The 27,990-nt window shown below is 48.2% G+C and overlaps 1 protein-coding gene across 1 annotated transcript in view; it reads left to right on the forward strand.

Annotated features, from left to right (window-relative positions):
- MVK (mevalonate kinase) overlaps positions 1-27,990 on the forward strand; it is a 78,681-nt gene that overhangs the window by 39,083 nt on the left and 11,608 nt on the right. The window contains exon 8 of the mRNA XM_033956140.1: positions 21,345-21,435. Within this exon, the coding sequence (XP_033812031.1) occupies positions 21,345-21,435 (91 nt within the window). The remainder of the gene's footprint in view (positions 1-21,344; positions 21,436-27,990) is intronic.

Genomic DNA, 27,990 nt, shown 5'->3' on the forward strand with positions numbered 1-27,990 from the left:
GAAACTTTTTATAAAAATTGGGAGAATCCACTCACTGTCCCGGAGCTCCTCGTAAACTTGACAGCCTGTACAGGGTCATCCCAATTCCGGGTTTTGACAAACCTCAATTGCCCCATGAGTCTCTCCTAGTTGAGTCTACATTAAAGAAAACTCAGGGCTCCAGTGTTTATGCCTCCACCCCTCCTGGCAGAGAAGGCAAAACGATGGATAAGTTTGGCAAACGCCTTTATCAAAATGCAATGCTTGCCAACAGGGCGAATAATTACTCATTTCACTTTTCATTTTACATGAAGCATCTCGTACAACAACTATCCGCCCTACAAAAATACATCCCTGAACGCAAAGTTCCACTCTTTCAACAACAAATTTCCTGCCTCCTTCAACTGCGGAAATTCATGGTGCGCTCTATTTATGATTCATTTGAGCTGACCTCCCGAGCGTCTGCAATAGCTGTTGCCATGCGACGTCTGGCCTGGTTGAGGGTATCTGATCTTGACATCAACCACCAAGACCACCTAGCTAACGCACCCTGTCTTGGGGATGAACTTTTTGGGGAGTCACTGGATTCAACCACCCAGAAGCTCTCAGCACATGAGACCAGATGGGACACTCTGGTCAAGCCTAAAAAGAAGGCTCCACCTGCTCGTCCTTATAGACCACAGTCCTCTTACCAGCGCAGGTTCTCGGCCAGGCCTCTCAACCCGCCCCAATAGCAGCCTCGCAGACCTCGTCAACAACAACACACTCAGGCCCGCTCTCAATCTCACCAACCTGCCAAGCCTCTTCCTCCGTCAAAACCATCTCAGCCCTTTTGACTCTTTTCTCCAGGGCATAGCCAGTCTCCCACCATCATTGCCTCTTCCTCAGCCAATCGGAGGACGTCTCCAACTCTTCCTCAACCGTTGGGAGGTCATCACATCAGACCTGTGGGTCCTCAACATCATCCGCCACGGCTACTCTCTCAACTTCCAGACTCTTCCACCAGACAATCCCCCAATAGAGTCTGCCTCTCACTCCTCCCAGTCCCTTCTCATCCTACGGGAGGTCCTATCCCTCCTTCTCAATGCCATCGAAGAGGTTCCCAAAGGCCAAAGGGGTCAGGGATTCTACTCCCGCTACTTCCTGGTTCCCAAGAAGACAGGAGACCTTCGTCCCATCCTCGATCTCCGGGACCTCAACAAGTGTTTGGTCAAGGAAAAGTTCAGAATGCTCTCCCTGGCCACGCTTTATCCTCTTCTCTCTCAACACGACTGGCTATGTTCCCTGGACCTCAAAGAGGCCTACACTCACATTCCAATCCATCTGAATTCACGTCGCTACCTCCGATTTCAGATACAGCACCGCCACTATCAGTACAAAGTGCTACCCTTTGGCCTCGCATCATCGCCCAGGGTGTTCACCAAGTGCCTTATTGTGGTGGCGGCCTTTCTTAGGTCTCACAACCTCCAGGTGTACCCCTACTTGGACGATTGGTTGGTAAAAGCACCTACGTCTCCACTTGTGCTACAAGCCACTCAGCACACCATCTCCTTCCTCAATCTCCTGGGGTTCGAGATCAACTACCCCAAGTCGCATCTACTTCCCACGCAGCGACTTCAGTTCATTGGAGCAGTTCTCGACACCACTCTGATGAGGGCATTTCTCCCCTCCGACCGACAACGGGCCCTGCTCCACCTCTGTCGCCAAGTGCTCCTTCATCACTCCATCCCAGCCCGACAGATGATGGTCCTCCTGGGCCACATGGCCTCGACGGTCCATGTGCTTCCTCTGGCGCGACTCCACCTCAGGACACCTCAATGGACCCTTGCCAACCAATGGTCACAGACCTCAGATCTTCTTTTGCATCCCATCTCTGTGACATCGTCTCTTCAGCAATCTCTTCAATGGTGGTTGAACTCCTCCAATCTTTCCAGGGGTCTACTCTTTCATCTACCCCCTCACTCCATGGTCATAACCACAGATGCCTCCCCCTATGCATGGGGAGCTCACCTGGGAGAACTTCGCACTCAGGGACTCTGGACCCTCAGGAGCGTCAACATCACATCAATTTCCTGGAACTCAGGGCCATGTTCTATGCCCTCAAGGCCTTCCAGCACCTTCTCTACCCTCAGGTTCTTCTCCTGTGCACAGACAACCAAGTCGCCATGTACTACATAAACAAGCAAGGCGGCACCGGATCTCCCCTCCTCTGTCAGGAAGCCATCCGCATCTGGACCTGGGCCACAGCCCGAAGTCTCTTCCTCAAGGCTGTCTATATCCAGGGCGAACAGAACTCCCTGGCCGACAATCTCAGCCGCATCCTTCAACCTCACGAGTGGACTCTGGATCCTCTCACACTCCGCTCCATCTTTGCTCGGTGGGGCACTCCTCAGGTGGACCTCTTTGCAGCTCCTCACAACCATCAGCTCCCCTTTTTCTGTTCCAGACTCTTCTCTCCTCATCGTCTGGCCCCGGATGCATTCCTGCTCAACTGGACGGATCGGTTCCTCTACGCCTTTCCTCCTCTGCCTCTGATGTTGCGGACATTATTCAAACTCCGCAGAGACAAAGCCACCATGATTCTCATCGCCCCTCGATGGCCTCGCCAACACTGGTTCTCCCTCCTGCTCCAGCTCAGCTCCAGGGAGCCCATTCCTCTTCATGTGTTTCCTACTCTACTTACACAGCAGCATCAGTCTCTACTACATCCCAATCCCACCTGACAGCTTGGTTTCTCTCGGGCTGACCTCCCCAGAGAATCTGTCTCAGCCTGTCCGTCGTATTCTGGATTCCTCCAGGAAACCGGCCACCCTCCAATGTTACCATCAGAAGTGAACCCGGTTCTCCTCTTGGTGTTTGCTTCATCATCACAATCCCACCTCATTGGCGGTGGAAACTGTACTGGACTATTTGCTCTCTCTCTCCGACGCTGGCCTCAAGTCGACCTCAATCAGAGTCCACCTCAGTGCCATCACTGCGTTTCATGAGCCTATCCTCGGAAAACCTCTTACGGCGCATCCCCTGGTTTCCCGGTTCATGAGAGGCCTCTTCAATGTCAAACCACCTCTGAAGCCTCCTCCAGTCGTCTGGGACCTGAATGTGGTTTTATCAGCACTCATGAAACCTCCGTTTGAGCCTCTTGCCACAACTTCACTCAAATTTCTTACATGGAAGGTGCTTTTCCTCATTGCCATCACCTCTGCCAGGAGGGTTAGTGAGCTGCATTCACTGGTTGCCGACCCACCTTTCACTGTTTTTCACCATGACAAGGTGGTTCTGCGTACCCATCCTAAATTCCTTCCCAAGGTGGTCTCGGAATTTCACCTCAACCAGTCCATTGTGTTGCCTGTCTTTTTCCCTAAGCTCCATTCTCATCCTGGGGAACAGACATTGCACACGCTGGACTGTAAGTGTGCCCTTGCTTACTACCTTGACCGTACCAGGGCTCACCGCTCATCTCCTCAGCTCCTTTTGTCCTTCGACCCTAACCGTCTAGGTCGTCCTGTCTCCAAACGGACGCTTTCCAACTGGCTTGCTGCCTGCATTGCGTTCTGTTATGCTCGGGCCGGTCTCTCACTGGAAGGTGCTGTCACGGCCCACAGGGTCAGGGCTATGGCTGCTTCTGTGGCTTTCCTCCGTTCCACGCCCATCGAGGAAATCTGCAAGGCTGCCACTTGGTCCTCAGTTCACACATTCACTACTCACTACTGTCTGGATGCCTTCTCCAGACGGGATGGACACTTCGGCCAATCTGTGTTACACAATTTATTTTCCTAATGGCCAACCATCCCTCCTCCCTCTTTGCTAGCTTGGAGGTCACCCATGCGTTAAGAATATGCTGCCTGCTTGTCCTGGGATAAAGCACAGTTACTTACCGTAACAGGTGTTATCCAGGGACAGCAGGCAGATATTCTTACGACCCACCCATCTCCCCGGGTTGGCTTCTTAGCTGGCTTATCTTAACTGGGGACAACGCACTCCTCCGTCGGGCGGGAAGGCACTCGCGCATGCGCGGTGCGGCCAACTAGAACTTTCTAGTAAAAAGTGTCCGTACCGGGGCTCCGTCGGTGACGTCACCCATGCGTTAAGAATATCTGCCTGCTGTCCCTGGATAACACCTGTTATGGTAAGTAACTGTGCTTTTTGTTTGTTTATTTTGTTTACACCACAGCGCTAGTATGGTTAGGAGAAGGCAAAGGGGGTGAAGAGGCTATAAAATAAATCCACCAGGATATTTGAAAAAAAAATACCCAATTGGGCAGGAAAATCGAATCAAAATTTTTTCCCCTGAATCGGGCAGCACTAGTGTCTAGCATTCCCCTGTTTGTCCCTGTTCTTATGCTTCCATCCATGCCGTCCAGCTTCTCTTCTCTTATTCCCTTACACCAATGTGCTTCTCTTACTCTCTTTCCTCCCACTCTCCACTATGTTCAATATTTCACTTTTCTTTCATCCCCTTGGTTCAGCTTTTCTTTCCTTTTCCTTCTCTCTCTTCCTTCCTGCAGGTTCTGCACTTCTCTCCCTTCCTTCTAGCCCTCTTCCGATGGGTCCAACACTTCTATCCTCTCCCTTCAGCGCCCAAGTGTGGGTCTGGCAACTCTCCCTTCCCTCCAGCTCCACTCCACCTACCACATGGGCCCAGCACCTGTTTCCCTTCCCCCCAATCCCCAGACTAGATCCAGTAACTGTCTACCTTTCCTTCAGCTCCAGCCAGTCCAGCAGCCCAAGCAACTCCCTCCCTCTTTTGCGAGTGTAGCAGCCCCCCCTTGTGTGTCTAACTGTCTTCCTCCCTCCCTCTTGTGGATCCAACAGCCCCCATCCTTGCACCCTCCCTCCCTCGCTCCCGATGGCAGGTAACAAAAAGCCCCAAACAAAACAACAAACCTGTGACTCTTCTGGGTCGGCCCCTTCGTGCCTTCTGGGGTGGGCCTACCAACCTGTTAGAAGCTTCCTGCATGCAGGGCTGCTCCGACTGGAACCTTCTTGACACTGAGTCTCTCCTTCCGATGTAACTTCTGGCCGGAAGTTACATTGGAAGGAGTGACTCAGCAGAAAGAAGGTTCCGGTCAGAGCAGCTCTGCATGCAGGAAGCTTCTAATAGGCTGGTAGGCCCACCCTGGATGTCTGACGCAGGGGCTGACCCAGGAGTCGCAGGTTTGTTTTTTTTCTTGCTGCCTGCCATCGGGAGGGTGTGTTGGAACTGCGAAGTGAAGGATGGGGACTGCTGGACTTGCGATCGTGAAAGTGGGCTGCTGGATGCGCGATTGCGGGGAGGGCTGCTCATTGTGAGAGGTGGGAAGGGAGGCAACTCGCAACAGATACTTTACTGCGGGGACTCCCATGGGGTGGTGAATGGCCTTGTTCCCGTACCTGCGGCAACCAGTCTCTCTTTTTTTTTCCCCCCCCACCCCCTGTTTCTGTGGGTTACCTGCGGCTAGCCATGAGTAACAGTCACTGTGCCGTTCTCTACTCCTGTATGCTACTCAGAATTTGTACTCCCTCCATCCCAGGAGTTCAGGGTGGTTCAGGTTGAGAACACTGCTGCTGCCGAATGGGTGAATTACAGGTGCAGTATGAGATTATTGAAGCATAGATTCCTGCTGTGCTGTCAGCCATCAGTCATGCAGAAAGAGAGCTCACGCTGAAGCTTCTCTTGATGTTTGTTTTGACTAGAATCATTACATTTGAAGCTGACTACTAAACCTAGGTAACATAACCATTGAATAATATGACTCTTGATAACAGGCATCCTTCTGAAACATGACTGTGCCAAGTCTTCTTATATATGCCTCTTTTTTGTGTGTGTGTAGTTGAGTGTAGTATAGTGCACACTTTGTTGTTGGAGCTATAAAAGGACTTTTTTAATATATATATATATAAAAGGATCTTTTTTTACCTTCCTTTTTGTGTTTTCTCCTCCTGCATCAATCATGCAAAAATGACAGGACTTAATGGTGGGCCTCTTTGTGCACCAAACGCTGGGTAGAGCAGTGAGTTGGTCTGTCCTTTTGGGAGAGTATTCAAAAGCTGCAGAGAAGCTGCTGGTGCTGGAGTCGGTGTTTGCTTCCAATCTGTCACAAAGGTGCATGACTAATGAGAAAAATGTGGGAGAAGTAGCTAATTGCTCTTCTGTGAGTCATCTAGTGCAAAGTAGTGCTGCCTGATTCGTCGATTCAAATCGATTTTACCGATTCATCTCGTTGAATCGACTCACTGATTCAGAAACTCCTAATATATCTCTGGGCCTCCTAAAGTAGTAGCAGTGGCGGTGACCGGCTTAGCACTTGGCAGAGGCAGTGCAGTGAGCAGGCTTCTCCTGGCCTACCCCGCTAAGGCTTTCCCTTTACCATCTCACTGATGACACAGCAGAGGGAAGCCCTGGCGGGCAGGCCGCGTGAAGCCTGTTCACCACGCTGTCTCTGCCAAGTGCTAAGTCAGTTGCTGCCACCGCTGCTGCTGCTGCGTTAGGAGGCCTGGAGGTATGTCGGGACTCACTGAATCGGTGAGTCTGATTTTAAAGGGTGTAAATTTGGTGCTGCAAAAAGGAGTTCTTAATAGTCTTTAAATCTCATAGAAGCATACCTACATATCCCAGTTTGGGAGTCACATTAAAGGTACCTCAGCTTTACAGATCTGGGTCACTACTGTCGGTTCCAAGCTCTTCTGTTTGACCTAGCCATGACCCCTCAGACCTTCTCAAAGGTTATGGTATAGAACAGGGGTCTCAAAGTCCCTCCTTGAGGGCCGCAATCTAGTTGGATTTTCAGGATTTCCCCAATGAATATGCATGAGATCTATGTGCATGCACTGCTTTCAATTCATATTCATTGGGGAAATCCTGAAAACCCGACTGGATTGCGGCCCTCAAGGAGGGACTTTGAGATCCCTGGTACAGAACAATGTTTCCTCTTAAGGTCCAAGTCAATGTGAGCAATCTTTCTTTATGAGCAAAGATCCGAGTCAATGTGAGCAAAATTTTTTCTTCGTGAGCAAAGGACCGAGTCGATGTGAGCATTTCTTCAGATGCATCACAGACACACACACTCTTTCTCTTGCAGGGAAGGTGGAAAAAAATTCAATGAGTCGAACTCTGCATACTTTCCCTACTTATCAGCCTGTAGTTTATAGCTACTCTGAGTAAAATTCAGGTACTGAATGTTTAGTGCAGCTTAAAAAGAACACTGTTCCCCCCCCTGAATGAGCACCGCTCTTAAAAGGACAATAGAAGTTCTTTTGAACACAGCAGAGAAGAAACCTTTATTGCCTACTAGCTGCACTCCAGGAAATTATGTGTCAAGAAACCCAAAATAATGTAAAGAAAAACAACATATTGAACAGAATAATATTTGCAGTATTCTGAAAATTTGTGAGGTACAGTGGTACCTCAGTTTACGAGTGCACCGGTTTGCGAGTGTTTTGCAAGATGAGCAAAATACTCAGCAAACTTTTGTCTCGCAAACCGAGCACTGCCAACGAGCTGTTTGCAATGGTGGCCCAGGGGTGAGTACCTGCCTGCGGGTGCTGCAGCGCTTCCAAAGTGGTGGCTTCCTTCCCTCGGGGTCCCCGTGCGGCTGACCTCCCGCTTCGGTCGATGCCTCTGCCGTCCATCAGTGCCTCCCGATCCAAGCTGGCCGCCAGCCTGAACGAGCATGCGCGTGGCCTCACCTCTCCTCTCCTCAGTCAGCCGCTGCCCCGACAACACGCTCACCACGTACAAGCACGCAGGATGTCCTGCGTGCTTGCACGTGTTGAGCGTGTTGTCGCGGCAGCAGCTGACCGAGGAGAGGTGAGGCCGCGCGCATGCTTGTTCAGGATGGCGGCCAGCTTGGATCGGGAGCTGGAAGGCACTGACGGATGGCAGAGGCATCGGCCGAAGCGGGAGGGCAGCCGCACGGGGACCCCGAGGGAAGGAAGCCACCACTTTGGAAGCTCTGCAGCACCCGCAGGCAGGTACTCACCCCTGGGCCACAATTGCAAACTTTGGTTGTAGAACAAATCTTCTGAGTTTGCATTAAGGCCTATGGGGAACTTTGCTTTGATAAACAAGCGTTTTGGATTACGAGCATGATCCTGGAACAGATTATGCTCGTAAACCAAGGTACCACTGTATTTAAAAGTTGGCTGTCAGTCAGCCCTAGCTCCCCAGTACAGCGTCTTCCCGTTGGCCAGGTGAACAGTAATGTTCAGCTATACTCTAACAGAAATTGAGGTTACTAACAACCATAAAATAATTTACCTCTAATTCCTCCTCTATAATACTGTATGTATTACCAAAATCTGACCTCTCCGAGCACACTACCAAAACCCTTATCCACGCTCTCATCACCTCATGCTTAGACTATTGGAACGTACTTCTCTTAGGTCTCCCACTCATCCATCTCTCATCCCTCCAATCCGTTCAAAATGCTGCTGCACGACTCGTATCCCGTGAGAGCCGCCACGCTCACATTACCCCTCTCCTCAAGTCACTTTATTGGTTCCCCATCCATTTCTGAATACAGTTCAAATTCCTCTTACTGACTTACAAGTGCATTCACTCTGTAGCCCCTCAATATCTCTCCTCACTTATCTCCCCCTATGCTCTCTCCGTGAACTCTGTTCTTTGGGCAAGTCCCTCTTATCTGTACCCTTCTCCACTGCCAACTCAAGACTCTGTCCCTTCTTTCTTGCCATGCTATATGCCAGGAACAGGCTGCCAGAGTCAATATGTCATGCTCCATCTCTAGCAATATTCAAATCCAAGCTAAAAGCTCAATATTTAAAATCTGCTTTCAACTCTTAACTCCCACTCAGCGTCAGATACCTTTACCCATTGTATTGTTCCTTCTACCAGAAACTCCCCAACCCTGAAATGTCCTGTATCTGTCCAAATTAGATTGTAAGCTCTTCTGAGCAAGGACCATCTGTTGAATCATGGCCAAAGACGAGAACCTAGACATCATAGTGATCACGGAAACATGGTGGGACGAGGAAAACAATGGGACATAGTACTACCAGGGTACAAGCTCTACCGAAGAGACAGGACACATCAGAAAGGAGAAGGAGTAGCACTTTACATAAAGGACACCATTCACTTGACCGGAGTGCACGTAGCAGCAACAAATGGCCAACTGGAATCACTATGGGTTAAAATACCAGGAAGAAAGGGAACCGAGATAAAGATGGGGCTGTACTACCGCCCACCTGGGCAAACAGAAGCAAGGGATGAGGAACTGAAAGCCAAGTTGAGGCAAGAATGTAAAAATGCAAACACCATAGTTATGGGAGATTTCAACTATCCTGGGATAGACTGGAGCCATGGAGTTTCAAAATGTTCAAAGGAAACGTAGTTCCTGGAGGCTGTACGGGACTGCTTCTTGGAACAGCTGGTCAAGGAACCAACGAGAATGTCGGCTATTCTAGATTTAATCCTCAACGGGCTGGAAGGAAACTTCCAAGAAGTGAAAGTAGTGGGACCATTAGGAAACAGTGATCACAACATGATCCAGTTCAATGTGACATGAGGAATGCCAAAGGGGAAGAGAACCATTGCAACAATATTTAACTTCAAGAAAGGGAACTTTGATGCCATGAGACAAATGATGAAGAAGAGTCTCAGGAACAACTCCAGGAAAACACAGACGGTGGAGCAAGCCTGGACCTTATTCAAGGACATGATAAACGAAGCGCAATACCTGTATATACCCAGAATTAGGAAAGGGTGCAAAAAGAATTAAGCAAAAGACCCAGCATGGATAGCCACTGAAGTTAAGAAGGTGGAAGGAGACAAGAAAAAATCATTCAGGAAGTGGAAAAAGGATAAAACTGAAGAAAATTGGAACGAGCACAGGAAGCATCAAAAAGAATGCTACCGCGTGGTCAGAAAAGCAAAAAAAGAGTATGAAGATAAACTAGCCAAGGAGGCACGGAATTTCAAACCATTCTTTAGATATGTGAAAGGAAAATAGCCGGCGAGGGAGGAGGTGGGACCCCTGGATGAGGGAGACAGGAAGGGAGTAGTAAAGGAAGAAAAGGAGGTGGCAGACAGATTAAACACATTCTTCTCGTCGGTCTTCACAAAAGAGGATACCGGAAAAATCTTCAAGAGGGATCAAGAGGAGAAATTAGCGAGCATGGAGGTAAGCCTTGAAGACGTGCTCAAACAGATAGATAGATTAAAAACTGACAAATCGCTGGGCCCAGATGGAATCCACCTGAGAATACTGAAAGAGCTCAGAGATGAAACAGTGGAGTTGCTGCAGCGGATTTGCAACCTATCCTTGAAAATAGGGGTAGTCCCAGAGGACTGGAGGATAGCGAATGTTACACCTATTTTCTAAAAAGGATCCAGAGGCGACCCGGGGAACTACAGACTGGTGAGCTTAACCTCAGTTCCGGGGAAGATGGCCGAATCATTAATCAAGGACAGTATCAATGAGCGCATAGAAAAAAATAATCTGATGAGACCAAGCCAGCATGGTTTCTGTAAAGGGAGATCATGCCAAACGAACCTATTGTACTTCTTTGAGGGGATAAGCGAACAATTGGACAAAGGTGATCCCATAGACATCGTATATCTCAACTTCCAAAAAGCCTTCGACAAGGTACCCCACGAGCGCCTACTAAGGTAACTGTGGAACCACGGGGTAGAAGGGGACGTACACAGATGGATCAGAAATTGGCTGGTGGACAGGAAACAGGGTAGGAGTAAAGGGGCACTACTCTGACTGGAAAGGGGTCACGAGTAGCATCCCACAGGGGTCAGTGCTGGGACCACTGCTGTTCAATATATTTATTAACGACCTGGAATCAGGGACGAAGTGCGAAGTTATAAAATTCGTGGACGACACAAAACTCTCCAGTAGGGTCAGAACTGTTGAGGAATGTAAAGAACTATAAAGGGACCTGAACAAACTGAGTGAGTGGGCAAACAAATGGCAGATGAGCTTCAATGTAGAGAAATGTAAAGTCTTGCACATAGGGAAAGGAAACCCGATGTCAACTACACGATGGGGGGATGGTACTGGGGGAAGGCAACCTAGAAAAGGACTTGGGGGTTTTGATGGATAATACAATGAAGCTGGTGGCACAATGCGCAGTGGCCTCAAAGAAAGCGAACAAAATGTTGGGCATTATCAAAAAAGGTATCACTACCAGAACGAAGGAAGTTATCCTACCGCTGTATCGGGCAATGGTGCGCCCGCATCTGGAGTACTGCGTTCAATACTGGTCGCCGTACCTTAAGAAGGATATGGCGATACTCGAGAGGGTCCAGAGAAGAGCAACAAAAATGATTAAGGGCATGGAAAACCTTTCATAAGATGAGAGGCTAAAGAAGCTGGGGCTCTTTTCCCAGGAAAAGCGGAGGCTTAGAGGGGACATGATAGAAACTTACAAGATCACGAAGGGTATAGAGAAAGTAGAGAGGGACAGATTCTTCAGACAGGCGGGGGCAACAAAAACAAGAGGGCACTCAAAAAAATTGAAAGGAGACAGATTCAGAGCAAATGCTAGGAAGTTCTTCACTCAGAGGGTGGTGGACACCTGGAATGCGCTTCCAGAGGAGGTGGTAGAGCAGAGTACGTTATTGGGTTTCAAAAAGGGATTGGACGAGTTCCTGAAGGAAAAGGGGACTGAAGGGTACAATTAGAGGGATACTATACAGGACAATGTTAAGTAAAAGATCACTTACAGGTTATTGACCTGGGGGGCTGCCACGGGAGCAGACTGCTGGGCACGATGGACCTACGGTCTGACTCAGCAGAGGCGATGCTTATGTGCTTATGTACAGTGCTGTGTACGCCTTTCAGTGCTATAGAAATGATGAATAATAGTTTCCAAAGGGCCACCAGTCTTCAGCTCTACTAGTCTTTAGTTTGCTGATGAGTTACCAAACATGGTTAGAGCAACAAACTTAGAACAAGGGAAGCCAGGGCTCAATTCCCACTGATGTTGCTTGAAAACTTGAACAAGTTACTTAACCCTCTATTGCCTCAGATATAAAACTTAAAATTGCAGTGTGACAGACACTTTATTCATGAACCTGTGGGTAGTCAATCCCTTCTCGTGAGAATTCTTGTAGGAAGCTTCAGCTTTTGCTTCGCCTCCCAACCCTCAGGGCTGGCCTCCCAATTCCTCAGTTGTCTCTCTACAAATGAGATGGTAGGAGGCTGTCTTTTCTGCTCATGTTTATAGGTCTTCCTCCATATTTATGGTTTTGGGATTTGCAAATTTTGGTATTTGCAAGTCTCCAAACAAGCAGCCTGCCTCCCGCCTCCGCAGCTTACCTTTGAAGCCCTGGTGGTATAGTGGTGAAGCGGGGTAGGAGCAATCCTCCTCTGCTCCTGCCTTGTGCAGGTCCGCTATCAAAAATGGCTGCCTCAAGTTTCTACAACAGTCCACCTATATCTGTGAAGCGTAGCTTCCTCATGAGTTAAATCTTTGATGGTATCCCCAGAAGAAACCTATAGAGCGGCCACTTGGTCTTCTCTCCATATGTTCATGAAGTTTTACAGGGTGGACGTGGTAGCCAAACAGAACTCCACATTCAGATCTTCAGTTCTGACAACAGGCTCATCTGTCCCACCCTAAACTTGGGGAAATGTTTTGAAATGTCCCACAGGTTCAGGAATAGAATGTCTGTTGCAGTAGAAGGAAAGATTAGGTTCTTACCTCTGGTATTTCTATTAGACAGACACTCTATTCCTGAAGCCCACCCTGTCAGATGTTCATTTGCTTGCTTATTGCCTCAAAGGTGCCAGCCTTGACAGGATAGAGAATGCGACTGTTGTGTTGAAGAATCTAGGGGGTGTCTATAAAATCTCTCACACTCTTAGTGTAGGTTGCACTCAGGCTGGTGACTTGTTTGTTTTTCACCTTGCTATGTATTGCAAATGGTTATGTTTTGTTGTATCTGTTATCTTTAATGATATGAGCAGAACAGACATGTTTCTTGGGGTGTCCACATACCATAACATACCAATATATTTGGTATTGGGAGCATCCACGTACCAATATATTTCTCAATTAGCTTTCAGAGGCCAAAACTTCCGTCCTCAAATCGGGACAGTATTTGCATACTGCTGTTATGGTACTGCTGGTTGGTTCTATTTGAACTGGATTGGCCCAGTCAACCGTGGTATTCCAGATCTGATTACGCTCTAGGTTAGGAACAGCAGCTCCCATAGGAGAAGGGGCTCTTTGTGCAGAGTTCAGTTCTCATGGATGATATGTCTCACATTTTTCCTTATAGTTTGGGCATTGAGAGGTCATGCTTGAGATGTAGAGGGTACACAGAAGGGGTCTGTGGTTATATTAGGATTCAGAATCCCCTCTTGTATCCAGGATTTATTTTGTGGATTTTTCTTCTTTCAACATTTGTTTTGTTACAGACACAGTGAAGAGCAAGTGGCTGCTGTGAGCATGACACTCTAGACCAGTGGTCCCCAACCCAATCGGGTTTTCTGCATAGCCCTAATGAATATGCAAGGAGCATATTTGCATGCCTGTCATTTCCATTATATGCAAATCTCTCTCATGCATATTCATTAGGGCAAGCCTGAAAACCCGATTGGCCTGGTGATCCTCCAGGACAGGATTGGGAACCACTGCTCTAGACTAGACATGGGCAACTCCGATCATCGAGGGCCGGAATCCAGTCAGGTTTTCAGGATTTCCCCAATGAATATGCATGAGATCTATTTGCATGCACTGTTTTCAATGCATATTCATTGGGGTCATCCTGAAAACCCAATTGGATTCCGGCCCTCGAGGACAGGAGTTGCCCATGTCTGCTCTAGACATACCCCAAAAGTTAGTCTGTTCCAAAGCTATAGGTCCTACCCAGAGAGTTAGCCTAACAAAGGTCTCTGGGAGGTATTCCAAGCTGCTCTGACCCTGTTCTCATTCTTGGTATAAGTAGTCAAGATGTCTCAAAAACCTTTTGGCTTTCTTTGAATGTTGTAGGAGCAGGAGTTCTACAAGAGATCCTGACATAGTCTCCAGAAGACTAGGCCTTGCAAAGAATGCACACCCCTTTGGAAATAGGGAGGTGGATCAAACAGAACAAATTGTTGGAACAGGAAGGTGTTGGAAAAAGGGAATTCATGTATAAAAACACAGAGAGGGACAAAGACAAACATATGCAAAGAAGCAGCTCTTTAATACTTTCTGTTCCAAGTGCTGTATATGTGTAACAAGCTTAATTCTCTATAAAATATCTTTTTCTAAGCTATACCTGTATGTGTGATTATGCTAAAATGGCACATCAAGATGGCTAGAGTTGCAAATACCATTCTGTGCAGATTGCCAAGTCTTTTTATATATATAAAAAAAAGTGGAGTAGTTTTAAATAGGCAAAACTTAAGATGTCCATCTCCGTTCTTCCCCTACTTGTACTCTGCTGCGCGACTCATCTTCTGCCAACCTCGCTACGCTCATGTCACCCTCTCCTTAAGTCACTTCACTGGCTCCCTATCCACCATCGCATAGAGTTCAAGATCTTATTGCTTACCTACAAGTGTGTTCATTCCGCTACCCCTCAATATCTCTCCTCGCTTCTCCTTATACACCTCCCAGAGAACTCCGTTCTTCAGATAAGTCACTCTTAGCGTTACCCTTCTCCTCCACTGCTAATTCCAGGCTTCGTTCTTTTCATCTAGCTGCCCCCTATGCCTGGAATTAATTACCCGAGCCTCATCAAGCTCCTTCCCTTGTTTAAAAGCAGACTGAAAACCCACCTTTATCCCTGGACAAGCAGGTAGCATTTTCTCAACAGGTGGGTGATGTCACCAACGGAGCCCCGCAGTGGACAGCCTCGCAAGCAGACTTGCTTGAAGATCTTTGTAAGAGCTTACAAGGGCTGCACTGCGCATCGCGAGTGCCTTCCCGCCCGAGTCAGGGCGCGCGTCTCCTGTGAGGTACCTCAGTTCAACATTTTCCGCGGAGCCGAGAAGTCCTCTTCGTTGCCTTCTCGCACCGCGACTTTGTTATTTTTTCTAGTCGCATTGCTTGTGTATTCCTTCTCTTTATTTATTTTTTTTTTTTTTAACTATTGTTCTTTTCCAGCCGGCGGCTTTTTGGCCTAGGCCTGGCCGCTGAACCTCGTTTGTTCATCGGCCTTCTTTTTTTTTATGTCCCGGCCTCTTACCAGGTTCAAAAAGTGTAGCCAGTGCGGCAGGGCTATCGCCGATCCTCGTCAGTGTATTGTTTGCCTGGGTCCTGAACATTGCCCCGACGCTTATTCGCGCTGTGCTACCCTTCATCCTTGAGCCCTTCGCAGACGACGTGCCAAGCTTCTTCAACTATTTGGCACTATGGAGCAGTCTGCTGAGAGGGTCTCGACCTCGGCTTTGGGGACGGTCCCGACTTCCAAGACCTCGACCCCCGACACCCGTGGCTGCCTCGACCAAGGCCTCGACCTCGACACCTTTGGTCTCGAAGGCCTCGCCTGCAGTCCCTTCTAAGTCTTCATCTGTGGGTAAGTCTCCTGTTTCTCCGCTTAGATAACCTTGATAGGCGGTATATAAAAAAAACTAATTAAAAAAAAAAACTAATAAACTTCAGGTACCCTTCCTAAGAAGCCTCCAGAGTCTCAGGCATCCCAGACCGTGCCTACGGTCCTGCCAGCCTCTTCGAGACCTCCAGCTAAGCGTGCCTCCAAACATAGGGAATACTCATCCGCGAGGTCGCTCTCTTTGGAGTGCACTGCTGCACCTTCGAGACCTGATCCCTTTGTCTCGTTGCCTATGTTCGAGGATATGCTAAAAGCCATTCTGACCACTCAAATTTCCTCGGTCATAGCTCAGCTCCTCCCGGCCTCGACACTGCTTCCTATGAGCCAGCCTGAGCCTCAGCCTGAGCATCTTGTTGAAGCACCTTGAGGCAAGCCTCGGAAGTCTCGTCGCTTATCCAGTGACTCTTCTGCTCCTCCTGGTACACAGTCTCCTGAACCTCGATCGAGGCATCGCTTTAGGCATTCGAGGCATCTTGCTTTCAAACGCAGTCAGGAGTCTTTTCTCAAGCAGAAGACCTCTCCTCCTCCGGATACTGAGTCTTCTATGCCTCGTTTATCTAAGGCTGTCGAGACTTTTTCGAAATCTAAACATAGGTCTCGCAAAGCTCTCACACCGGCTGCTTCTCCTCAAAGTCCATCCAGGTCGAAGACTCCTCCATCGAGACCGTTTCCGAGGGAGTCTTCTCCTGCTGCCTTGACCCACTCTGTTCCTCAGACCCCAGAGACTTCACCATCGAGGCTTCTTAAGCGCAACACTCTTTGACTCCTCCTGTCACAGGTAGTGGAGCTTCTTCAGTGACTATGCGCCTGGATTCTGAGCCTCCTTCTCAATATTCCAGAGAGGCTTCTCCTTCCTATTCGGTGTCTCCTAAGTCTCGCTCTCCTTCTCCTGAGGGTCCATCTAACTCGAAGTCTGCCTCATTTGTGAGATTTGTCTTTGACATGGGGAAAACTCTGCAGCTGGATCTCCACTCTGATTCCAAGTACACTCCTGAGTACTTGGCCGACATGGAGTTGCCTCATCCACCCAAGGAGACCTTGAGGCTTCCTATGACTCCTGTTTTAAAGCAAACTTTCTTCAGGAATATGAAAACTCCTTATTCCATTACAGCCATTCCATCTAAGCTGGAATCCAGATAGTGCACCGTGCCTTGTAAGGGATTTGAGAAATCTCAATTGTCTCACCAGTCTTTGGTTGTGGAATCTTCATTAAAGAAAGCTCAACCATCTAAGCTCTACGCTGCGGTCCCTCCAGGCAGGGAGGGCCGTACTATGGATAAGTTTGGCCGTAGGCTCTATCTGAATTCTATGATGGCTAACAGAATTCTCAATTACAATTACACTTTCTCTTCTTATTTTAACCACTTCCTCAAAATAATGCCTAAGTTTTATCCGGCTCTTGAGGAACAATGTCTTCCAGAATTCAAACAGATTATTCGAACTCTGTCTCAACTTCGATTCTTCATGCTGCAAGCCACATACGATACCTTTGAGCTCTCTTCCAGAGTTTCTGCTTTTATAGTAGCCATGCGTCGCCTCGCTTGGCTCCGCATTGTTGATATGGATCTCAATTTGCAGGACCATCTAGCAAACTTGCCATGCCAGGGGAATGAACTTTTGATGATTCTATTGAAGCTGCTACAAAGCGCCTCTCTGAACACAAGCGCTCTTTTGCTTCTTTAATCCGGCCGAAGCCTAAGACTCCTCCTGCTCAGCCCTACAAGCCTCCACCACGTCGGTATCCTCAAAAAAATGACACCAGCTTTCTCCAGGCCTTTGCCTAGACGACCGCCACAGCAACCACAACAGCAGAAAGCTCAGATACCCGCTGCGGCTAAACCAGCTCAGTCTTTTTGACATTCCCAGTCTGAGCATACCAACCTCCCTCCATCAGACTTCTCTTCTGCCCATTGGAGGTCGTCTCCACTATTTTTATCACCAGTGGGAGATGATCACCTTAGATCTCTGGGTTCTCACCATCCTTCGGGAGGGATACTCACTTCACTTTCTTCAGGTGCCCTCCAAAAGAGTGTCCTTCCAATTCATCGCAACTTCCCCTTCTTCAGGAAGCTCAGGCTATTCTTCACCTTTGAGTTGTCGAGGAGGTTCCCTTGAATCAACGGGACATGGGCTTTTACTCCCGTTATTTTCTAGTCCCAAAGAAGATGGGGGTCTTGCGACCCATTCTGGACCTCAGAGCCCTCAACAAGTTTCTAGTCAAAGAGAAGTTTTGGATGCTTTCTTTACCAACTCTGTATTCCCTGATGAATCAGGGAGATTGTCTATGCTCTGGATCTCAAATAGGCTTACACTCGTATCCCGATTCATCCAGCTTCTTGCAAGTTTTTAAGATTTCGTGTGGGGAATTTTCATCTGCAATACAGAGTTCTTCCTTTCGGACTCGCCTCATCCCCCAGAGTCTTCACGAAGTGTCTGGTGGTGGTGGCTGCAGCTTTCTGTACCCAGGGTGTTCAAGTTTTTCCATACCTGGACAACTGTCTCATCAAAGCCCCCTCTCAACAAGGGGTTATTGCAGTGACCCAACAAACTATTATGTTCCTCCAATGTCTGGGGTTCAAAATCAACTTTCCAAAATCCAAGTTGTACCCATCTTAGTCTCTTCAGTTCATCGGGGCCACTCTGGACACGGTCTGGCTCAGAGCGTTCCTGCCTCAACCATGCCAAGATGTTCTCATTCGCCTTTGCCATCAAGTGTCTCACCTCACATTAATTTCAGCGAGACAAATGATGATTCTCCTCGGTCACATGGCTTCTACAGTTCACATGACTCCTTTTGCCAGACTTCACCTTCACATACCTCAGTGGACCCTGGAATCTCAGTGGCAACAAGCTACCGACCCACTTTCTCAAAAATTACAATAATTCCTTTGTTGAGGCAGTCTCTCCACTGGTGGATGCTCTCTTCCAATCTTTCCAGAGGTTTGCTGTTCTACACTCTCCCTCATCAGAAGGTTCTCACAACAGACTCGTCAACCTTTGCATGGGGAGCCCATCTTGACGGTCTCTGTACCCAAGGCCATTGGTCTTCCGCAGACCGTCCTTGTCACATCAATCTGTTGGAACTCAGAGCGATTTTCAATGCCCTCAAAGCTTTTCAACACCTTCTTCACAACAACGTAGTCCTTGTCTGGACGGACAATCAAGTCGTCATGTACTATGTCAATAAACAGGGAGGTACAGGATCTCACTCCCTTTGTCAAGAAGCTCTGAAGCTGTGGGATTGGGCAATCCATCAAAACATCTTTCTTAGAGCTGTCTACATTCAAGGTCAGCACAACTGTCTGGCGGACAAATTGAGTCGTCTTCTGCAACTTCACGAATGGACACTCAATTCCTCGCCTCTCCGTCAGGTGTTTGCTCAGTGGGGGACCCCTCAGATAGACCTCTTTGTATCTCCCCTCAACAACAAGCTGCCTCAGTTCTGCTCCTGGATTTACTCTCCCCAGCGTCTCTAGGCAGATGCTTTCCTCCTGGACTGGACGGGTCAGTTTCTTTATGCCTTCCCTCAATTCCCTCTGATTCTCAAGTCTCTTGTCAAACTCAAGACAGAACATGCCACCATGATTCTGATAGCTCTTCGGTGGCCCAGACAACCGTGGTACTCCCTTCTACTTCAACTCAGCACCAGGGAGCCTCTGCTTCTACCAGTTTTTTCCCTCTCTGCTTACTCAAAGTCAAGGATCATTACTTCATCCTTATCTGCAGTCTCTACACTTAACAGCTTGGTACCTTTCAACCTAACTGATTCTCTACAGTTTTCTCAATCTGTACAGGACATTTTGGTAGCTTCCAGAAAGCCGTCCACTAGGCAGTGTTACAGTCAGAAATGGACTAGATTTTCTACTTGGTGTTCTACTCGCCAAATGGAGCCAATGTCTACCTCCTTGGCTTCGGTTTTGGATTATTTACTTCACTTATCAAAATCTGGACTCCAGTCTACATTTCTCCTAGTCCATCTTAGTGCGATTGCTGCTTTTTATCATCCTCTTGATGGGAAACCTCTGTCTGCACACCCTGTGGTTTCCTACTTCATGAAAGGACTTTTTAATGTTCATCCACTGCTAAAACCACCTCCAGTGGTCTGGGATCTTAATGTCGTCCTGGCTCAACTGATGAAGCCTCCATTTGAACCAATTGACAAGGCTCATCTCGAGTATCTTACTTGGAAAGTGGTGTTCCTGATTGCCCTCATATCTGGTTGAAGAGTCAGTGAGTTACAAGCCTTGGTTGCGGTTCCACCTTTCACAGTCTTCCACTATGACAAAGTGGTCCTCTTGTACTCATCCAAAATTCTTGCCTAAAGTTGTCTCAGAATTTCACATTAATCAATCTGTTGTTCTTCCAGTATTTATTTTCTGAAGCCTCATTCTCACCCTGGAGAAGTGGCGCTCCATACTTTGGACTGTAAACGTGCCTTGGCTTTCTACTTGCAACGCACTCAACCTCACAGAACAGCCCCACAACTTTTCATCTCCTTCGATCCAAATAAGTTGGGGCATCCTGTCTCGAAGCGAACCATATCCAACTGGATGGTTGCTTGCATCTCTTTCTGCTATGCTCAGGCTGGTCTCCCTCTGCAGAGTCGAGTCATGGGCCACAAAGTTCGAGCAATGGCAGCGTCTGTAGCTTTCCTCAGATCAACTCCTATTCAGGAAATTTGCAAGGCTGCCACTTGGTCCTCGGTTCATACTTTCACTTCTCATTACTGTCTGGAGACTTTCTCCAGAAGGGATGGCCATTTTGGCCAGTCTGTTTTACAAAATCTCTTTTCTTAACTTGCCAACTCTCCCTCCATCCCATTATGCTTAGCTTGGAGGTCACCCATCTGTTGAGAATATGCTGCCTGCTTGTCCTGGGATAAAGCACAGTTACTTACCGTAACAGTTGTTATCCAGGGACAGCAGGCAGATATTCTCACAACCCACCCTCCTCCCCTGGTTGGCTGCTTAGCTAGTTATCTGAACTGAGGTACCTAACAGGAGACGCGCGCCCTGACTCGGGCGGGAAGGCACTCGTGCATGCACAGTGCAAGCACTTGTAAGCTTTTACAAAGATCTTCAAGTAAGTCTGCTTGTGAGGCTGTCCACTGTGGGGCTCTGTCGGTGACATTACCCACCTGTTGAGAATATCTGCCTGCTGTCCCTGGATAACAACTGTTATGGTAAGTAACTGTGCTTTTTGGTATAGCTTTCAATCCTTAACCCTATTCCTCTGCCCTCCAACCCAGCCAGCCGATTAACCGTTCCCCTTAATTGTATCCATGACATCTTGTTTGTCTTTGGGATGCAGAGCTGAGATTGGGATGTCATAATGCCTCATTCCACCAATAAGAGCCAACCTCATCAGTGATGTCACAATGGCTTCATTGCCCTGTACTCCCCTCTGCCCTCCAACCCAGCCAGCTGATTAACCGTTCCCCTTAACTGTATCCATGACATCTTATTTGACTGTCTTTCCTGTCTAGATTGTAAGCTCTTTCGAGCAGAGACTGTTTTCTTACTCTCTGTGACTCTGCAGCGCTGCGTGCGTCTGGTAGCACTATAGAAATAATTAATGGTAGCAGTAGCAAGTTATCTTGTGTATCTCCTAACCTGCCACACATTCAATGAAATAAATTCTTATAAGAACATAAAGAGTTGCCATCCTGGGGGATAGACCGAAGGTCCATCAAGCTCAGTATCTTGTTTCCAACAGTGGCCACCCCAAGTACCTAGCTAGATCCCAAGTAGTAAAATGGATTTTATGCTGCTTATCCTAGGAATAAGCAGCATGTAAGACCACAAGTTGAAAGAGAGGAGCTCCAATGTATTCTGTTTTTTTTTTTTTTTTGTTTGTTTTCTTTTCTTTTCAGGGTGCCAGAACTAAGAATTTTACTGACGAACACAAAAGTACCTCGCAGCACAAAGCTCCTGGTAGCTGGTGTGAGAGACAAAATTCTTAAGGTTACAAAATTTCAGTACGCTAATGATAAATACAAGCTATTGTGGAAGTGAACTTCTTGTTGTTTTATTTTGTTAAAATTGTTTCATTACTTTTTTTTTTTTTTTTTATTTTTTTTTTTAATTTAAGAAATCGCCTAGTAAATGAGTACTTAAGAACCGCCGACATCTTGGGGACTAATGCAAGGGATGCAAGGTTGTTTGATTTTTTTTCTATTAAAATTATTCCCCCCAGAGACGGTTTCTTTTGGGGGGTGGGGGGATACTGGGGGGGTTGGTATTGCTATTTGGGGATTCTCTTTTTTGGGTGGGGGTTTGAGGTGGGGGACCGAGGGTGGTGGTTTTGCATTCTTGTGTTCTGAAAATGCATTTGATGACATTGGCTGCTGGATTGTGCCCAGTTGAGACTGTAGCGCTGTACCCTGTTCTGTTTATTTTTTTTTGTACCTATTGATGGTCATCAATAAAAATGGTTTGAACATAAAATTACTTCCCAGTAAAAATCTGAATCTGTTGTTCCCTTCTGTTTTCATCTCTTTGGCTTCCTGGATTGCACTGGTTTGCACTTTCCTTTGTCCTCCACTTGAATATCTATATAAGTTGAACAAGAGTGAAATGATGGGCATGCAGAAAATCCAGATGATTTTTTATTTTTTTACACTGTTTCGGCGGGACAAGTGCTCCCCTCATGCAATTGGCAGGCTCCCCCCCCCCCCCCAATATGATGAACTTCTACCTTGGGCAACCTTAGCTTTTGACGCATGAGGTGAGCTTTTAACACACGCGCCTCCTGACCTGCCATTAATTTTGGAGCATTAAAGGCCGGCACTTCAGTTCGTGCATCACCAGCAGTGGCATAGTGAGAATGAGAGGTGCCTCTCCTCCGCCCTGCCATGCACACGCCCCTTTCATTCCCTCATACCTCTTTAACTTCGTTGGCTGCAAGCAGCATCTTCAACCTGCTGCCCGTGCTGGCCTCTGCTCTCCCTCTAATGTCACTTCCTGTTTCTGTGGAAAAGAACCGGGAGGTCAGAGAGGAATAGAGGTGATAGTGCCCCCACCAAGATAGTGCTTGGGGCAGTCTGCCCCCTCCCCCTTACTATGCCACTGATCACTAGGCAATGGCTGGACATCACCTGGAGTGCTCTTTTACATAGCAGAGTTGGAGGTTGCTACAAAGCACGGAAAAGCCCGTGGTGAGCCATTGTGTACATTGGTAGGTAAAATACGTCAATGCTAAACCAGTAAGATCTGGTTTAGCATTGATTGTTAAAGGTACAGTGAGTTTAGAGCATTGGGGCCTAAGTTTGGTTTTTTTTTCCCCCTGCATGGTAATTCTGCCCGATTCAGGGGAAAAAAATTTCAATTCGATTCAGCCTATTGAATCGATTTTTCGATTCGATTTTCCTGCCCAATTGGGTGGTTTTTTTTTTTGGTTTTTTTTATAAACATCCTGGTGGGTTTATTTTATAACCTCTTCACCCCTTATAGCCTCTTCACCCCCTTTGCCTTCTCCTAACCACACTGGCGCTGTGGTGTAAACAAACAAAAAAGACTTTTCCTCTCTGTTAAATCCTAGCTCACATTTGCGGTCTAACACCAGTTCTGGCAGGATACACGTTTCAAATCTGACATATTATAATCACAAAACAAAATAAAATGAGGTTTTTTTTCTACCTTTTGTTGTCTGGTCATTATTCAGATTTTGTTGGTCCCAGGCTCTGGTTGTCTTTTGATAACTTGCTTGCCAGGGTCTCCTTTCTCCGTGCCATCTCTGTCCTCCCCTTCCGTTTCCCTTCCCTCCCCCGGAGGTCTGGCATCTTTCCTTTTTTTCGTCTCCATCCACAGATCCACCTTTTCTCAACTACACTTTCATCCAGCATCTCTCCCTCCTTCCCCACCACCCCAGGGTCCATCATCTCTCCCTTTCTTTTCCCAACTACCCTCCTATCCAGTATCTCTCTCCCCCCCTCCACACCATCCCTTGTGTCCAACTTCTCTCCCTTTCTGTTCCTTCCCTCCCTAAATCCCATTATCTCTCTTCCTCTCCTCTATTTTTAGACCCACTATTTCTTCTCCCCAAAGTCCGGCATATGCACGTCTCTTTGAACCCCCCCTTCCCTCCCTCCCTCCGCGTACTTCTACACCAGGACCCATTCCCCTGAAGGTCTGTCCCCCCCCAAGGCCTATACCCCACCCCTGAAGGCCTGCACCCAAGGCCTGCCTGTCCCCTCTGAAGGCCTGCACCCAAGGCCTGCCTGTCCTCCTGAAGGCCTGCATCCAAAGCCTGCCTCTCCCCCCGGAAGGCCTGTACAACCCCCCTCCCCAAAAGGACTGCAACCCCCCACCCCAGAAGGCCTGTGTGTTGCCCCTGCCTCAATTTACCTAATTTCAGCAGCCTGGATAAGATCGCTAGTGCTAGCGATCTTTTCAAGCTGCCATTGGGTCTTCCTAGGTGCCTTCTCTCTGCTGCGGTCCCGCCTTTCCTCTGACGTCAGAGGAGGGGCGGGACCACGGTAGAGAGAAGGCAGCTCGGAAGACCCGATGGCAGCTTGCAAAGATCGCTAGCACTAGTGATCTTATCCAGGCTGCTGAAATTAGGTAAATTAATGCCGGGAGGACAGGGGGAAGCCGGACATAAGCACTTCCCAACTGACACTCCCCACTCGCCCTCTAAAGCAGGAGTGGCAGTGGCCGGCCAGCAAGAGGTAGCGTTGCTGATCCTGCTTGAAGGGGGGAGGGTCAGTCGTCGAATCGGGAGGCCGATTTTTTTTTTTTGTTTGTTTTTGTTGTTTTGTTTTTGAATCAATTCGAACTGATTCACCCGAAATGAATCGTTGAATTGATTCGAATCGTGAATCGGGCAGCGCTACTGCATGGTGTGATACGATGGATATGAGCAACCAGGTTTGCTCATTTAACACAGTAGTAACATAGTTTATCCCAGGACAAGCAGGCAGCATATTCTTGACTGATGGGTGACGGCACCGACGGAGCCCCGGTACGGACAATTTTAGAGTGATTGTACTCTAAGAACTTAGAAAGTTCTAGTTAGGCCGCACCGCGCGTGCGCGATTGCCTTCCCGCCCGACGAAGGCGCACGGTCCCCAGTTTCTTAGTTTCCGCAGAGCTAAGAAGACGCGTGTTTCCAACGGCTGTTGGAAAATTTTTTTCATTGTTACTCGCCTTCCCGCTCGCGCGTTCTTTTTCTTCGAGAATTGTTCTCTTTCTTATTTTATTTCGTTTGTGTTAAAAAAAAAAAAAAATTCACTTTTTTTCGAATTTTTTTCGGTCAGCCCCGGCGGGGCCTGTTGGCACCATCGAAGCCTCGGGCTTCAATTTTGCTACGGCCGTTTTTCCCTTCATACCCCTTTCACCGGGTTTTAAAAAGTGTCAGCGGTGTGCGCGCACTATATCATTATCCGACCCGCACAAGTGGTGCCTGCAGTGTCTGGGTCCGGACCATAGGGCAGAAACGTGCACCCGCTGTAGTTCTCTTCAAAAGAGAACTTTGAAAAATCGTCAAATACAGCAGCGGATCCTTTTCGGTACCGCTATGGAAGTTCCTCCGGTATCGACTCCTGCAACTTCCTCCAAGTCGACACCGGTAGTGTCGGCACCGCAAGATCCATCGCCGGTGTCGCATCCCGTAGGTAAGCCGGCTAAGAAGCCTTCCCCTACTGTTCTCGGGCCGCCAGTCGAGCATGCAGTGAGCCAAGTCCTGCAGACTGCGCGCCGGCCCCGTAAGCGCTCCGCTCCCATTGAAGTTACTGCCTCTTCATCGGCATCGACTTCGCCTGAGCGTTGAGCTGCACCGCAGGTACCGAGCAAGAAAAAAGCGGTACCGGTGCCATCGGGACCGACTCTGGATGAGTGTATTGCCTCCATCCTACAGGTCCAACTTAAGGAGCAACTACAACAATTGCTCCCGGCTCTACTGACTCCGAACCTTCCAGTGTCTGTACCTACTGAGCCTTCGGTGCCGATTGTCAACCAGCCCATTTTATCGGCATCGACGTTATCGGCACCGCAAAAATCTATATCTATGCCTGTTCTGTCGGCAGAGCCGAAGTCTCTTCGGCGTACTGCTTACTCGGCTTCTGATCCGGTACCGTTCTCTGACACCCGTACCATTGTGCAGTCACCAGGTACGGTGTCGACACGTTCAGGAAAATCGGTACGCATGACCAAGCATACCGAATCCTCCACTCCCCTTTCTCAGGGCCGTCTTCAATCGGTACGGGACCCTGATTTGTGGGATGATTCTGACGATCCCCTCGGTACCGAGGAAGATTATTCGTCTCATGAGGATGATCCATCGGTGCAGGATCCTGCTAGTAAGCCAGAGCACTCCTCATAGAAACATAGAAAGATGACGGCAGATAAGGGCCATATAGCCCATCAAGTCTGCCCACACTATTTACCCACCCTCTTAAGTCTTCTGACCCCTTAAGTATAATTGTAATTATACTGTCACTCTACTGACCCGCTCATTCAAGTCCTAGTGACCCTATCCCTTGGCATGACCTCGTAGGGATCCCACATGGGTATCCCATTTGTTCTTGAAGTCTGGGATGCTGCGTGCCTCGACCACCTGCACTGGAAGCTTGTTCCAATGCTCGATCACTCTCTCCGTGAAGAAGTACTTCCTTGCGTCTCCATGAAACTTCCCTCCCCTGAGTTTGAGCGGATGTCCTCTTGTGGTCGAGGGTCCCCTGAGAAGAAAGATATCCTCTTCCACCTCGACCCGTCCCGTGATGTACTTAAATGTCTCAATCATGTCTCCCCTCTCCCTACGCCCTCCCTCCTTCACCAAGTTCCTAAAGGAGATGTCAGACACCCTTTCAATTCCTCTAGAGTCTGACTCTAAAAAATCCAAGGCATTTCTCGATGCCTTGGATTTTGACCAACCTCCCAAAGAGTTTTTGAAGTTACCCCTCCATGACATCTTGAGGGAAACTTTTTACAAGAATTTGGAAACTCCTCTAACAATTCCAGGAGCCCCTAGGAGATTGGAATCACTTTATAAAGTGATTCCTATTCCAGGGTTTGACAAACACCAACTTCCCCATGAGTCTCTGCTGGTGGAGTCGACCCTGAAGAAATCTACGGGAGCTAGTGTATATGCCTCTGTCCCTCCTGGCAGAGAGGGCAAGGCCATGGACAAATTTGGGAAACGTCTTTACCAAAATGCGATGTTGGCCAACCGTTCAGGTAATTACGCGTTTCACTTCTCCTTTTACCTGAAACATCTCATCCAACAGGTGGCCTCTTTTCAAAAGTATATTCCGGACCGACACCTTCCTGCATTTCAACAATGCACTTCCAGCCTTTTGCAACTCAGGAAGTTTATGGTCCGTTCAATTTATGATACTTTTGAACTGACTTCACGGGCCACTGCTATGTCTGTAGCGATGAGACGGTTGGCATGGCTCCGAGTCTCAGACCTGGATGTGAACCACCAGGACCGGCTTGCCAATGCGTCCTGCCTAGGGGATGAGCTGTTTGGGGAGTCCATGGATACCACCACGCAAAAGCTTTCTGCCCATGAAACACGGTGGGACACCTTGTTGAAAAATAAGAAGAAGCCTCCTCCTCCTCGTCCATTTAGACAACAACCTTCGTATCAGAGGAGGTTTTCTGCTCGGCCAGTTCAGCCTCATCCTCCTCAACCTCGGAGGCAACGCCAACAGCACCAACAGGCTCGTCAGCAACAGCCGCCTACTGTAAAGCCTGCTCCTCAAACTAAACCGACACAGCCCTTTTGACTCCCTTCTCCAGGGCATTGCCAGTCTTCCTCCCTCCTGTCCTCTTCCACAGCCCATAGGAGGTCGACTTCACGTTTTTCACTCTCGATGGGAAGTAATCACCGACCAGTGGGTGCTCTCGATCATAGCCCACGGCTACTCCCTAAACTTCCAGACTCCTCCGCCGTTAGGCCTACCAAAAGAGTCTGCTTCCAACAAGTCTCAGTCCCTCCTTCTCGCTCAAGAGGTTCAATCCCTCCTTCTTCTCAACGCCATCGAAGAAGTTCCTCAAGATCAGCGAGGCCAGGGATTGTACTCCCGGTACTTTCTAGTACCCAAAAAGACCGGAGACCTCAGACCAATATTAGATCTCAGAGATCTCAACAAATGTTTGGTCAAGGAGAAGTTCAAAATGCTATCTCTTGCCACCCTATATCCTCCTCTCTCAGGGCGACTGGCTATGCTCCCTCAATCTCAAGGAGGCGTACACACATATTCCTATCCATCTGACGTCCAGGCAATATCTACGCTTTCTCATCAACCAACATCATTATCAGTACAAGGTGTTACCCTTCGGCCTGGCCTCCTCTCCCAGGGTATTCACCAAATGTCTGATTGTGGTTGCGGCCTATCTCCGCTCTCACAACTTTCAAGTCTTCCCTTATCTGGACGACTGGCTAATCAAGGCTCATTCTCCTCAGGCGGTTCAGCTTGCCACCAATCAGACCATTCATTTCCTTCGACTGTTGGGGTTCGAAATCAATCTACCCAAGTCGCACCTCATTCCAACTCAGCGACTTCAATTCATTGG

Source organism: Geotrypetes seraphini, chromosome 8 (assembly GCF_902459505.1).
Source record: "Geotrypetes seraphini chromosome 8, aGeoSer1.1, whole genome shotgun sequence".
Classification (NCBI taxonomy): Eukaryota; Metazoa; Chordata; class Amphibia; order Gymnophiona; family Dermophiidae; genus Geotrypetes; species Geotrypetes seraphini.